The sequence below is a fragment of the Abramis brama genome (assembly GCF_963993115.1).
Source record: "Abramis brama genome assembly, chromosome: 22".
Taxonomy (NCBI): Eukaryota; Metazoa; Chordata; class Actinopteri; order Cypriniformes; family Leuciscidae; genus Abramis; species Abramis brama.
The window spans coordinates 31,651,250-31,665,760 of record NC_139984.1 but is presented as its reverse complement, the minus strand read 5'-3'; the positions used below and the strand labels follow the sequence as shown (position 1 = coordinate 31,665,760).

The window sequence follows — 14,511 nt, the reverse complement described above, 5'->3', positions numbered from 1 at the left end:
TCATCTGGATCACACAGTTTCAACAAACTTATCACTTTAATGTGATGTAAATGTGTAAATAAAACAGCTCAGATTTCTATAATAATAATAATAATAAACTGAATGTGTTTTAAAGATGCAATAACCCAAATTTATCAGTTTGTTTCAATCTCACATTTTAAATAATTGAATATTGTTTGTTCCACAGTTAAACTTTCTTCTCTTTTTTTTACCACATTCATACTTTTTAACTAAAGAAATTACAGGTTTGGCACAATGATGCACTCAAAAATAATATTTCAGCCTAAATTTAAGATTTAAAATGTGCAACTAATAAACTTAAAGTGATGCATTTAGTCCATCATAAAACAGCTCAGATTTCTGTAATGGTACTAATAAACTGCATGCATTTTAAATACACAAATAATTAAAATGTTGGATTTGTTTTTATTATTAAAAAATAATAATTTTTACCAATGAATTTCCATTCGTTTGGATTACACAGTTTTAACAAACTAATCACTTTAATGTGATGTAAATGTGTAAAACAGCTCAGATTTCTATAATAATAATAATAATAATAATAATAATAATAATAATAATAATAAACTGAATGTGTTTTAAAGACACAATAACCTTATTTTATCAATTTGTTTCAATCTCACATTTTAAACAATTAAATATTGTTTGTTCCACAGCTAAACTTAATTTTTTTTACCATGTTCATACTTTTTAACTAAAACAATTACAGGTTTGTGTTGCTTCCACGCAATTTAAATTAAAGTGTTTTGAAAATATGACTATTTAAATAAAATAAAATAGATGCAAATAATTAAACTATTCCGTGATTATTATTTTTTTGAGTGCCAAAAACGGACCCGTTTAATTTATGTATGACTGACAAAAATGCATCACATTAAGTATAATAGTTTATGTTTAAGAGGCTATATGTAAGAATTTTCGTGTTTTAATCGCTTTAGTTGCCAATGTGTGAACAGCTTATAACGATAATGTTTTTTTGTTAAAAAACAAGACAATATTCCCATGTTGTCTATGAAAGCCTGTAGACTGATGTTTATATCATTTTTCCCGGGAAAATCAAAAGCATGTGTCGTTTACGCTCCCCAGAGTCTCTCTACCGTTCACATGAAACTAATGCTTATACAATGTTCAGGAATAGAGCCGCTCTGTGCTGTAATGTCAATGATTCATTCAAACTATAGTCTCACATAGTCAGATCTACGCTCACCTAAAGGATTATTAGGAACACCATACTAATACTGTGTTTGACCCCCTTTCGCTTTCAGAACTGCCTTAATTCTACGTGGCATTGATTCAACAAGGTGCTGAAAGCATTCTTTAGAAATGTTGGCCCATATTGATAGGATAGCATCTTGCAGTTGATGGAGATTTGTGGGATGCACATCCAGGGCACGAAGCTCCCGTTCCACCACATCCCAAAGATGCTCTATTGGGTTGAGATCTGGTGACTGTGGGGGCCATTTTAGTACAGTGAACTCATTGTCATGTTCAAGAAACCAATTTGAAATGATTCAAGCTTTGTGACATGGTGCATTATCCTGCTGGAAGTAGCCATCAGAGAATGAATACATGGTGGTCATAAAGGGATGGACATGGTCAGAAACAATGCTCAGGTAGGCCGTGGCATTTAAACGATGCCCAATTGGCACTAAGGGGCCTAAAGTGTGCCAAGAAAACATCCCCCACACCATTACACCACCACCACCAGCCTGCACAGTGGTAACAAGGCCTGATGGATCCATGTTCTCATTCTGTTTACGCCAAATTCTGACTCTACCATCTGAGTGTCTCAACAGAAATCGAGACTCATCAGACCAGGCAACATTTTTCCAGTCTTCAACTGTCCAATTTTGGTGAGCTTGTGCAAATTGTAGCCTCTTTTTCCTATTTGTAGTGGAGATGAGTGGTACCCGGTGGGGTCTTCTGCTGTTGTAGCCCATCCGCCTCAAGGTTGTGCGTGTTGTGGCTTCACAAATGCTTTGCTGCATACCTCGGTTGTAACGAGTGGTTATTTCAGTCAAAGTTGCTCTTCTATCAGCTTGAATCAGTCGGCCCATTCTCCTCTGACCTCTAGCATCAACAAGGCATTTTCGCCCACAGGACTGCCGCATACTGGATGTTTTTCCCTTTTCACACCATTCTTTGTAAACCCTAGAAATGGTTGTGCGTGAAAATCCCAGTAACTGAGCAGATTGTGAAATACTCAGACCGGCCCGTCTGGCACCAACAACCATGCCACGCTCAAAATTGCTTAAATCACCTTTCTTTCCCATTCTGACATTCAGTTTGGAGTTCAGGAGATTGTCTTGACCAGGACCACACCCCTAAATGCATTGAAGGAACTGCCATGTGATTGGTTGATTAGATAATTGCATTAATGAGAAATTGAACAGGTGTTCCTAATAATCCTTTAGGTGAGTGTATATAGTCTCAACTATACTTCATAATCAAACTATCATAACTGATTTTACTAAGCTCATCTGTCGACGGTGAACCTCAGAGCTTCTGCAAACGTCCACATCACATGATCAGATGTTTCTGAACTGATGCTTTCTCACCGCTGTGTTTATTTTGGTATTTGTCAACTTCTTTTTACTTCTAAGAGAACGAGAGAGAATATCATGGCATTGAATCATGTTCAGTCTGTTGCACGTTACGTGTGCGAACTCGTTTCTGCTGCAGTTCCACTAACGGCCACCGGTGTCGCTAATAACAAAGGTTTCTGAATTCTACATATAACCTCTTTAAAACTGTGTAATCCATATGGATGGAACATTATATGCAATATAAATACATAAATCATAAATTCAGGCTTACATATTTGAGTGTAGAAGTGTTTGAGTACGTCTCAGGTCTTTGTGCTGATGTTTACCACTATAAACTACAATCTAACACACAAGAAAGCACTCTTTGGTTTTGTGAATGAATCCCTTTTTTGACTTTTTCTCTATTTTCTAAATTATTTAATGGCCTTACATCACATAATACTTTTCCAGTAACACTTTACAATAAGGTTCATTAGTTAACTTTAGTTTAGTTAACATTATGAATACTTCGTCAGTATTTATTAATCTTAGTTCAAAATAATTTAAACATTTACTAATACGTTATTAAAATCAAAGGTTGTATTTGTTAACATTAGTTAATGCACTGTGAACTAACATGAACTAACAATAAACAGTTGTATTTTTATTAACTAACATTAACAAAGATTAATAAATACTGTAACAAATGTATTACTCATTGTTAGTTCATGTTTGTTAATACATTAACAAATGTTAACTAATGAACCTTATTGCAAAGTGTTAGCACTTTTCCAAACGCTGGTTTACAGCGTAAAGCCAGTAGATGTAGTGTGTGGTGACGGCAGACGATGAGAGAAACACGTATATTTGATGGTGTGTGTGTGTGTGTGTGTGTGTTCTTCACAGCAGATGTAAAGTAGGATGTGTCGTCCTGTGCTGACAACAACAGTTCTTCTGAGCTCACAAACCAAGCACATGATCAACACGGAAACATGGTGAATGTGTGTGTGTGTGTGTGTGTGTTTGCTACATCTTTAGGAGGTCAGGCGCTCAGTGTGTGTGTGTGTGTGTGTGTGTGTGTGGTTTATGTGAGCCCGATCTCCTCGAGGACGCTGCGGGGAGTCTCTGCTTCCTGTGGGAGGAACATCAACACTTTCCCTGATCACACACTCACTGATAAAACCAGCAAAACCACACAACAGGCAAACACATGCACACACTCAAACACCGGATATACTCCATTCAATCATACAAATGTTGGCTTTTTTATTATAAAAAAAGGAATATTTCAAATATAATTCAAATGTATGAATATGTTTCAAATGTATGAATAAATGCGTTTCAAATATTATGTTGTAGTTGGTTTTGTACATTTTTCAAAAGATGACATTTGAATTATTTAGTGTTTTTGGGAAATATTTGTGTTTTTTAGAACAAAAACGGTCAATATTTGAATGTTTAGTGTTTGTTTGATAAATATTTGTTTTATAACAAAACGTTAACATTTGAATATTTACAGTTTGTTTGGGAAAAATTAGTTTTATAACAAAAACAGTCGACTTTTAAATTCGTGTTTGCTCAACATTTGAAAAGTTTATTTTTGTTATAAAACAGAAATATTTACCAAAATAAAGTCAAAATTCTAATATAATTAGTGTTAGTTTGGTAAATATTTTTGTTTTATAACAAAAAAAGGTCAACATTTGAATATTTAGTGTTTGGTAAATATTTGTGTTGTATAACAAAAACAAACAACACTAAATATTCAAATGTTGACTATTTGTTATTAAAAAAACTAATATTTACTGAACAAACACTAAATATTGAAATGTTGGCTTTGTTCTGAACTATGATGAGCAACTCTTTTACTTTGATTTTAAAATCTTAGATTTTAACTTTTTAAATTTTCCAATGTTTTTCTCTCCTGTATGTCTGAATGTATTGAACAATTATGAATAATTTACTCAAAAACAACCATTTTATTTTCATGAACACAGCCAACAGAGATTATTTAATGTAAAACTTTTGAAAGGTAGAGCACCTTTCAGAAGATATAACACTGATATCACAAACACAGTCCACACACACACACACACACACACACACACGACAGCGCATGAACTTCGTGTTTTATGGGTTTTGTTCGCTGGCCAAACAACTTTTGCCCATGCAAACATCCTGATGTAAATGTTTTATTTGAAATATCAGTCTTTATGATGTGAAAACTATGTGCCGAATATACATTTTGCAATTATTTTGAAGCCTTTGCGCTGGCGTGTTGCTCGGTGCCGTCCCTCTGGGCTCAGCAGGTTTATATATTATATATTATGAAGCACATGGAGATGAGCTGAGCTAAATTTATCCTCTGAGATCTGAGAATAATCAGCATGTGGGCTGCCATGACTCACTGATGACACAAATACATTTACAACACACTGAGGCAAAGCAGACATACACACGCACACACACACGAACAATCTCAACTTACTTTGGCATCCTGAACATCAGTGGGCCAAAAAAAAGAGGAGAAAATCAGGGTTTAAAAAGTGCATAAATTAATTCAGCCTGTTTTTTGCAAACTTAAAAGTTTCCAAAAAGGTTTTTAAAGTGTTGTGTCACACTAAAACCTTTTTAATACTAGAAAGAACTGGTATAATATCAATACATTAGTAAACACTCAACCTACACGACAAAGACGCTTCAAAGGTGGAGCAAGTTGATGAAAGGTTAAAAAGTTGTGTTTGAATTAACATGGACTGTAATAAAGTATTACAGATAGTGTTGATTTTTAAAGGTGCAGATTGAACTAAATTTTTAATTAAGTTTATATTTAATGAAGTGGTTTTATTCTTTTAGTCCTAGGATAGACAAATCTTTTCTTTTTTTTTCAAAATTAACCACTGATTACATAAAATCCCTTTGGAATTTAGAATTTTTTAATTCAAATAAAAAATATATATTTAACATCTCTAAATCATTACATTAAATTACACATTAAAAAACAAAAAGTTTATGAATTTTGAGTGAATTTAAATCAGAAAATATTATTTAGCATCACTGAATCGTCCAAAATCACACCGACAAATCTTCTGAATTTGAATTTTTGAATCAAAAATGTATTAACATGAATCAACACACATACATTAAATCACACCAACAAAACCAAAGTTTATGGGTTAAATCAGGTAGAAATACATTTTTCGAAGTAATTATTAGAGTATGTTTTACAAGAAAATACTATTTCATGTTTTTTTTTTTATTCACATTTAATTCAATGTTACACTTTTCTCATTTCTCTGTAATTATTTGTGAAATTTACAATCAAATTCAGTTTGAAGTGTTTGTACGGCAAATTTTTTTTTTGCACTGTAAAAAATGGCCACTTATTTAACTGTGCAAGTCATTTCCATTATAAACTATATTAAACAGACTTAAAATAGAGCTGAATCTCTATTAACATTAAAAAAGTTGAAATTGCTTAAATTATTTTGATGAGGTAATGTAAAAACATGTTGCCACGACTTATTGATCAAGATCAATAAAACATTTTTTTTTTTAAATTACAGTGTAACAATTGCATGTTACCACGTTTTACAGTGTAAATTCAACATGAAATATAACATTTATTTGCAGAAACGCTTTTGTTCTCAAGGCAAGCTGTATTAGTTCATCAGATTGACTGAATGTGAGTTCATCCCAGTTCTCCGGTCTTAAACGCCGGGTAAAGACAAGAGCATCCCAGCGGATCGTTAGCGTTCGCTTCTCTGCGGGAGTCTTGAATCATTCATGATTTCTGAGCTGAAAAGTTTCCCGCCGCAATTAAAACCCAATGATCACTCAACCCTGCGGTGACGGAGGAGTTTACACTGACGGCCAACAAGAACACACATCAACTCAAAACATTGATATGTTGGCTTTAATTAACTTCTTTATGTCAACAGGTTCCACACAACTGGGTTGCAAACATAATTTGTTCATGTAATGAAGTCATTTTATGCAACCCATTTAAGTAGTTTCAAAGTGAATTTATAAAGGCTCCCTGACATGATTCAGGTTTTCATGTTTACATATTCATTCATCCATTAGGATTTTATTTTAGTGACACACAATTGAGTTGATAGACAATAGCTATAGCTATTTGCTAGCAGTAGCACATATTAGCATCTTAAATGCTCACAAATAAAAAAACGCTCCACTCTTCTCCACAATGGTAACGCACTGTAATTTAAATGGATATAATAATTCCAATGTAATTGAACATTAAACACAATTACACACTATCAAGTCTTCCCCTTTTCTCATTTTCTCAAAAAAACAAACAAACATAAAATAACACTTAATTTTAACATTTATTCTCTTTTAATTCAACCATATGCAAAGCATGCTGGGAACTAACAAGCACCGCCCAGTTTCAGTTAATGCAACACAAATCACTCATGTAATCCAACACAAACGGATTAAGTAAACTTACATTTTACATATATTTAAGCAGATTGAACACAATTAAATTAAGTTAGGACAAAATGTATAGCAATTGTGTTGCTTAAGCTCATTTTAATGAAGCAATTTGAACAAGCAGCAAAAATCTTTTTTTTTCAAGACAACATCATATCAAAATGGACTATTTGCTTTTGTAAATTCATGTTATCTTTCATCAAACCTTGCTCCACTTTTGAAATGACTTTCTGAGTCGTAGTTACCAGATCGTTTTAACTAACAGAAAAAAAGTTTTCAAAGTTTTTCTTGTGCAGTTGACAATGTTGTCACGGATCTGAGAAAACGATTAAAAGCGCTGTATTCTTCAGCCAGGCCAGAAGGTGGCGATGTCACTTTGTAAAGAAACACTGTAGACTGAACACAATACACATGCGCACAGTGTTGGGGAAAGTTACTTTTAAAAGTAATGCATTACAATATCGCGTTACTCCCTAAAGATGTAGCATTGCGTTACTTAGTTACTTTTTTATGGAAAGTAATATGTTACGTTATTTACATACACACATACACATATTGCATAAAAGAAAATGCCATCAAGATTCTTTTGCATAATGTAATGATACATTTTTCATATTACACGAATATCAACTAATATTAAATATCAAGGTTTCAATATCAGTATCGGGTTTATCCCATATGCATTGTGCATAAAAGAAAATGACATTAAGATTCTTTTGCATAATATTATTTGTGTGTGTGTGTGTGTGTGTGTGTGTGTGTGTGTGTGTGTGTGTGTGTGTGTGTGTGTGTGTGAAAATTTGGGTGCTAAATGATTAACTGTTATAAAAATAACCAAAATAATCCTAAAATAGTCTATGCAAAATATACTTTTTTCCGTGTGAAATATTATCTGGACAGGTTTCATTTGCTCTACAATCCAAACTTGAGCTATAAACACAAGCACACACTTCTTGAAATTCTCACATTTCATTTGTTTATTTCTACGGCGTTACATGAATTTACATCCACTCGTATTCTCAGCGATTCTAGACACTCATTGTGAAACAAACTGGACCTCCAAACATGAATCCGTTTACAAATCTAACTCTAGAAATATTCACCAAAACACATTCATAGATTGTCTCGAACACTGAAGTGCAAAAGTGTTTGTGGGTGTAAAACGTATACAGTGACAGCAGAAATACAGCGGTTCAGTCACGCTTAGAAACATCGCAGAACTTTTCTTTCTCATTTTTGAATACATATAAATATCAGCATCTGCATCAAATTGCATATTTTTGCTCAATAAAACTGAGGTGTTTTTTTTCTCCATATTTATCGCTATTACAGACTTTATTAAAAGCCATAAAAGCCTGATGTATCAAATATGACACTCAAAATAAAACAAACTTTTCCTGTCAAATTTTTTTTTTTAAATCATTTTCCTTAAAGCTTCAATAAACTTCCAAAATATTAGACTTTTCTGACTATTTCATGTTAGGCTTTACAGGGTTAATAAAATGACACTTATTTTGATATTTTATTATTTAATTCAGACATTCAAACGTGTGCGTGCGTATGTGTGTGTGTGCGTGCGTGCGTGCGTGCGTGCGTGCATGCGTGCGTGTGTGTGTGTGTGTGGACACATTAAAAATAACTGATCATTTGATATAACATCGCTAGTAATAAAAACCTATACCAAAATGTATTTAAAATACATTTATTTCAAGTGTACTACAAATACATTAACATATTTACTGGCATATCGCTTGAGACTTACTGATATAGATATAAATATTATAATTAAACTTTATGAGGAGTAGGCCTACTTACTTATTGCACAATGCACATTTCTTAATATTTAGCCTAAATTGTGTATAATAATCACTATTATTGAGGATAGTATGATCATCACTGTATAACATTCATCTTTAAATAAAAGATATTTAAAGTGTTCCTGAAGTATACTTGCAATAGTTCCACTTTAGCACAAATACACTTAAATATATATTTAGTTGAACTTCAGCACTATTTCCGGATAACTAAAGTACATCAAGTACAAAATTAGCTGTTCCAATTTAGCAGATTGTAAGATTATAAATTTAGTATACTAAAAGTGCAATTGCAGGATATTTATATTAAGTACATAAATATGTAAATGTACTTGTAGTATACTTAGCATAAAATAAATGTATTTTAAATACATTTTAATATATTTATTTTTCACTAGGCTTTCTAAACTAAAGTTGCAACCGCACTTACAAACTCACAATTTATAAATTCCTACATTTACTATTCTGATGATGAGAGAAACTGAACACACTGAAAAAAATGATGTTCTTCCTCAGTATTTATGTTTTGTTTTCCAAATATCTAAAGATTCTTGAATCAAGATACATTGTGATACATACAGAAGTGAAATTACTTAAGGTATTAAGCCTTGTTTTCTGAGAAAAATAATCAAAATTAAGTGAGTTTATGCTTAACATTAAAAAAAAGGTCATGTGGGGTCAGAAAAATAAATTGAATTTAAAGGGATTTATAATATAATATAATATAATTAGGGCTGTCAAGAGATTAATCGAGATTAATCGCATCCAAAATAAAGGTTTGTGTTTAAATAATATATGTGTGTGTACTGTGTATAATTAAATTTGTATATATAAATACACACACATGCTTGTATATATTTAAGAAAAATGTGTAATTTATATATAAAAAAATTATATTTATATATAATATAAATTATATATAAATATATACAGTATATGTATGCAAATATTTCTTAAATATATACATGCATGTGTGTGTGTATTTATATATACAAAATAATTATACAGAGTACACACACATATATTATGTAAACACAAACTTTTATTTTGGATGCGATTAATCACGATTAATCTTATGACAGCCCTAAATATAATATAATATAATATAATATAATATAATATAATATAATATAATATAATATAATATAATATAATATAATATAATATAATATAATATAATATAATATAGGGATGCACGATATATCGGCCACTATATTGGTATCGGCCGATATATGTTCATTTTTAATGATATCATTATCGGCCTGATAAGGAAAATCTGTCCGATGTATTAAAGCTGATAAATAATGGATTATTTCCTGAGACAGTTCAGATACACACTGTTCAACATTGTGTTTGAATTGATTGAAATATGATTTGAATATGAAAAGGAAAATACAGTTCAGTGCAACAAGTCTGTCATATCGGCTACATTAAATTATCATGAGAACATTATGATTCGTGTGTTTGGGACATGGATTTTAATGGTGAGACTTTTTTTGGCTCTTTATATATTATTTCTTTATATATAGATAAATTTAGATTTATCGGCCAATATATCGGTTATCGGCTTTCAAATATAAAGAATTATCGGTTATCGTTATCGGCCAAAATGTCCATATCGGTGCATCCGAATACAATATAATTAATCTAATGTAATGTAATAATCTTTTCTGACCCCTTATTTGCAGATTTTTTTTCTTGTGTTAAGCATAAACTCACTTAATTTACCAATTTTTCTGAAAACAAGACTTAATATCTTAAGTAATTTTGCTTCTCAAGTAAATGCATCTTGATTTAAGAATGTTTAGATATTTGTGCTGGAAAATGGAAAACAGGACATAAATACTGAGGAAGAACATAATTTTTTGTTCATTAAAGCAAAAATATTTTTCCTAAAACATCTTAAAATATCCTTACGTGGGAATCAAAACAGCATTAAATATTACTAACCCGTTTTCTATCTTAAGTCTATGTCATTCACTTTTGTTTTCAATTGTAAAACAAGATGAACACACTGATGAAGAATAGGATTTTTGTTCTGAAACAAAGACTGAAAAGTCCATATGATTACACAGATGGACTCTCATGAATTTCTCACTGTATTTTAAATAATGTCCATTTGTAAGAGTGAAGAACCGGTGACGTCCACCAATAAGAGTTATTCAAGCTGGGCGAAGTTTTGATTTCCTGAAACTACATGAACGAGTGTCGCCTGAACAAGATACAGGAATAAAATCAATTCAGATGAGGACCAGCATCAAGTTAAACACACAATGAAACATTTGACACTATCTGACAAAATCCACTAATTGCAGGTGAAACTGGGTCCAAGATGCAGCTCTCTGATTGGACGGTGCTGAGACAGAGGCGGAGTCAGGCGTGCAGGGGGAGTGGCTCAGCATGCAGCAGCCAATCAGTACACAGGCACGTTAAAGTACTCATGTCGGGGCTGAAGGAGAGACACACACACACACACACACACTGAAAATGGTGCAGACAAACACAACTGTGAGAGATGCAGACAGACACGTGCAGGACGACATGCAGTGAACACATTCAACTCAAGTGTGTTTACATGCACAGTCTCACACCGATTATATGTAAAAACAGTTTCATCTAAACGGACAGAGTTTTGTGCATTACCTCGCTTTCATGTCGCATGTAAATTCCCAGAGTAACATTCAGTCATCTTACACTTATACCTCGACAGATTTCCAACAGTAATCAGCATTTTACTGTACATGTAAATGCACTCAATACACATTCTGCCCAGGCTTTATACAATAGGATTATATATTAACTAATCCTGTCAAGAGATTAAAATAACTGCAATTAATCTCAAGATCTATTCTGTAGTAAACGTAATTATTATGAAATTCTGAATGGAATATACTCTATTGTTCCAAAGTTTGCGGCCTTATTTTTTAATTTTTAAAGGAAATTATTACTTTTATTCAGCGAGGATGCATTAAAAATTGTAACAAACGTGACATTAAATAAATTAAATTAATAATGTTACTAAAGATTCTACTTCAAATAAATGCTGTTCTTTTGAACTTTCTATTCATCAAAGAATCATAAATGTTTCTTGAGCATCAAATCATCATATTATACTGATTTCTGAAGGATCATGTGACACTGAAGACTGGAGTAATGATGCTGAGAATTCAGCTTTGATCACAGGAATAAATTACATTTTAAAATATATTAAAATAGAAAACAGCTGTTTTACATTGTCATAATATTACTTTTATTTTGTATTTTTAATCAAATAAATGCAGCATTGGTGAGCAGAAGAGACTTCTTTTAAAAACATAAATCTTACCGATCCAAAACTTTTGAACGGCAGTGTGTATTCACATAGAAAACAGCTTTTTAAACAATAATAATAATAATAATAATAATAATATTTAATCATTTTTTTTTACTGTATTTTTGAAAAAATAAACACAGCCTTGGTAGGCTATTAAATATATTTATTTTAAATATTTAAGTATCCTATATATTAAGTATAAATAAATAAATAAATAAATAAAATAAAATAAATACATAAATACAGTGTTTGTGTGTGTGTGTGTGTGTGTGTGTGTGTGTGTGTGTGTGTGTGTGTGTGTGTGTGTGTGTGTGTGTGTGTGTATGTATATATATATATATATAACATTAATATAACATCTTAATATATAATAGTTAGTCCTGAAACAAAACCAGCTGAGAACTGCATTCTTTTTATGGTTTTCTATTAATGAAGACATGAACCATAAACTCTGAGGGAGGAGGACAGTGAGAAGCACAAAAACATAATGACTGGACGGCATTACACACACACACACACATAAACATGAACATGAACAGCTCATAATACGTGTGTTAAACTGGTCATCTAGAGGCACGACGACACTAACAGACACGACTCTACGACTGAAGGAGAGCCACACCTGAAGCCTTCGCCTCGAGCCGGCTAACTCTGGAAGAGAACGGAGGACTCGCAGGACATGTTCGGACTCAGAACACCTGCAGGACATTCACACACACACACACACACACACACACACACACACACACACACACGTGATTTACAGCCACCAGCATCCAATCGATCCACAGACACACACATGGGCTGAATCCAAAATCGCCCCCTAAACCCTCATTCACTATTCCCTACGTTAGTCCACTAATACTGTTCACTTGAAGGAGTGAATGAAAACGAGTGAGTGAATTCGGACAGCCGTTGAACGTTCATCGGTTGTACGCTCGTTATTGCAGTGCATTGTGGGATTGAATGAGTGCACTCGATAAGGTCCACTATGGTGTAAAAATGTACTTCCCCTCAAATAACGCCCGATTTGAGGGTATAGGGGGCGATTTCAGCCATGGACAGTCCGTCTCACAAAAAAATGGAGGAAACCCGTTGCCTTAAAATTATGAAGTAAATAAACTTCATGCTTAATCGAAAAAAATAAGTAATGTGGAATTGTCAAGTTCACATAACTTAATTTTTTCAATTAAAGGGTTAGTTCACCCAAAAATGAAAATTCTGTCAGTAATAACCCCGTCAGACTTTTTAAGAACCCCGTAAGAACACAAATTAAGATATTTTTGATTAAATCTGAGAGCTGTCTCACTCCTTCATGTAACTGAAACTTGCCGGCCCAGAAAAGTTAGTAAAAACATCGTTAAAATAGTCCAAGTGACTACAGTGGCTCAACCTTAAGTTTATCAAGCGACGAGAATACTTTTTGTGTGCAAAACCCCTCCAAAATAATGACTTTATTCAACTCTTCATTTTCTTCTGTGTGTTTCTCTGAGTGAGTTCACGTAGTGTAACAGCGCAGCGCTTCTGGGTTGTACGTCACACGCATCACACACGACCAGCTTCGGCCAATAGGGAGCCTCCGTTCTGACGTACAACCCAGAAGCGCTGCCAGAAGATCAACTTAAGGTTGAGCCACTGTAGTCACTTGGACTATTTTAACGCTGTCTTTACTAACTTTTCTGGGATGGCAGATATCAATTACCTAGAAACCAATAGAGGAGTGAGACAGCTCTCAGATTTAATCAGAAATATCTAAATTTGTGTTCTGAAGATGAACGAAAGTCTTACGTTTGGAACAACATCAGGGTGAGACAGAATTTTCATTTTTGGGTGAACTGTCCCTTTAAGTTTATCAAGCGACGAGAATACTTTTTGTGCGCAAAAAAATAAAATAAATAACGACTTTATTCAACTCTTCATTTTCTTCTGTGTTTCTCTGAGTGAGTTCACGTAGTGTAACAGCGCAGCGCTTCTGGGTTGTACGTCAGAACGGAGGTTCACTATTGGCCGACGCTGGTCATGTGTGTGATGCTGGCCAATAGTGAGCCTCCGTTCTGACGTACAAAAAATATCGAAGGTCTAAGATGAACAAAGGTCTTACGGGGTTGGAACAACATGAGGGCGACTGATTAGTGACAGAACTTTCATATTTGGATGAACTAACCCTTTAAGCATTACGTTTATTTACTTAATAATTTTAAGGCAACGGGTTTCCTCATTTCCACAGTGCCGCGGCTCCCGCAGGTTCCTCATCAGACACAGATATAACTGAGCTTCAGGCTCGATTTCAGCGTCTCTGTCCTCTAATTAAGTCGGATCAGCCGGAGGGCCTTTGAGCTCCGAGTCTGTGTGGGATTTCTTCTGTTCTTTCAGGAATGTTCCG

The 14,511-nt window shown here is 33.3% G+C and overlaps 1 protein-coding gene across 10 annotated transcripts in view; it reads right to left on the bottom strand.

The window, feature by feature from the left end:
- Nucleotides 1-14,511, bottom strand: part of LOC311073554 (AP-1 complex subunit sigma-2) — a 61,020-nt gene that overhangs the window by 29,795 nt on the left and 16,714 nt on the right. For 2 of the 10 annotated variants that reach the window (XR_014604167.1, XM_084099408.1), the window contains 2 exons: nt 12,751-12,826; nt 10,516-11,264 (listed from right to left, as the gene is read on the bottom strand). The exons of 2 other annotated variants lie outside the window; for them this stretch is intronic. Coding sequence is in view for 4 of the 8 variants with exons in the window: in XM_084099408.1 (XP_083955534.1) it covers nt 12,774-12,826 (53 nt within the window). In the remaining 4 variants the exon portion in view is untranslated. Of the gene's footprint in view, nt 1-2,601; nt 3,679-10,515; nt 11,265-12,750; nt 12,827-14,511 lie in introns of those variants that run through there. 6 more of the 10 variants (XR_014604168.1, XM_084099407.1, XM_084099409.1 and 3 more) reach the window with 6 other exon arrangements.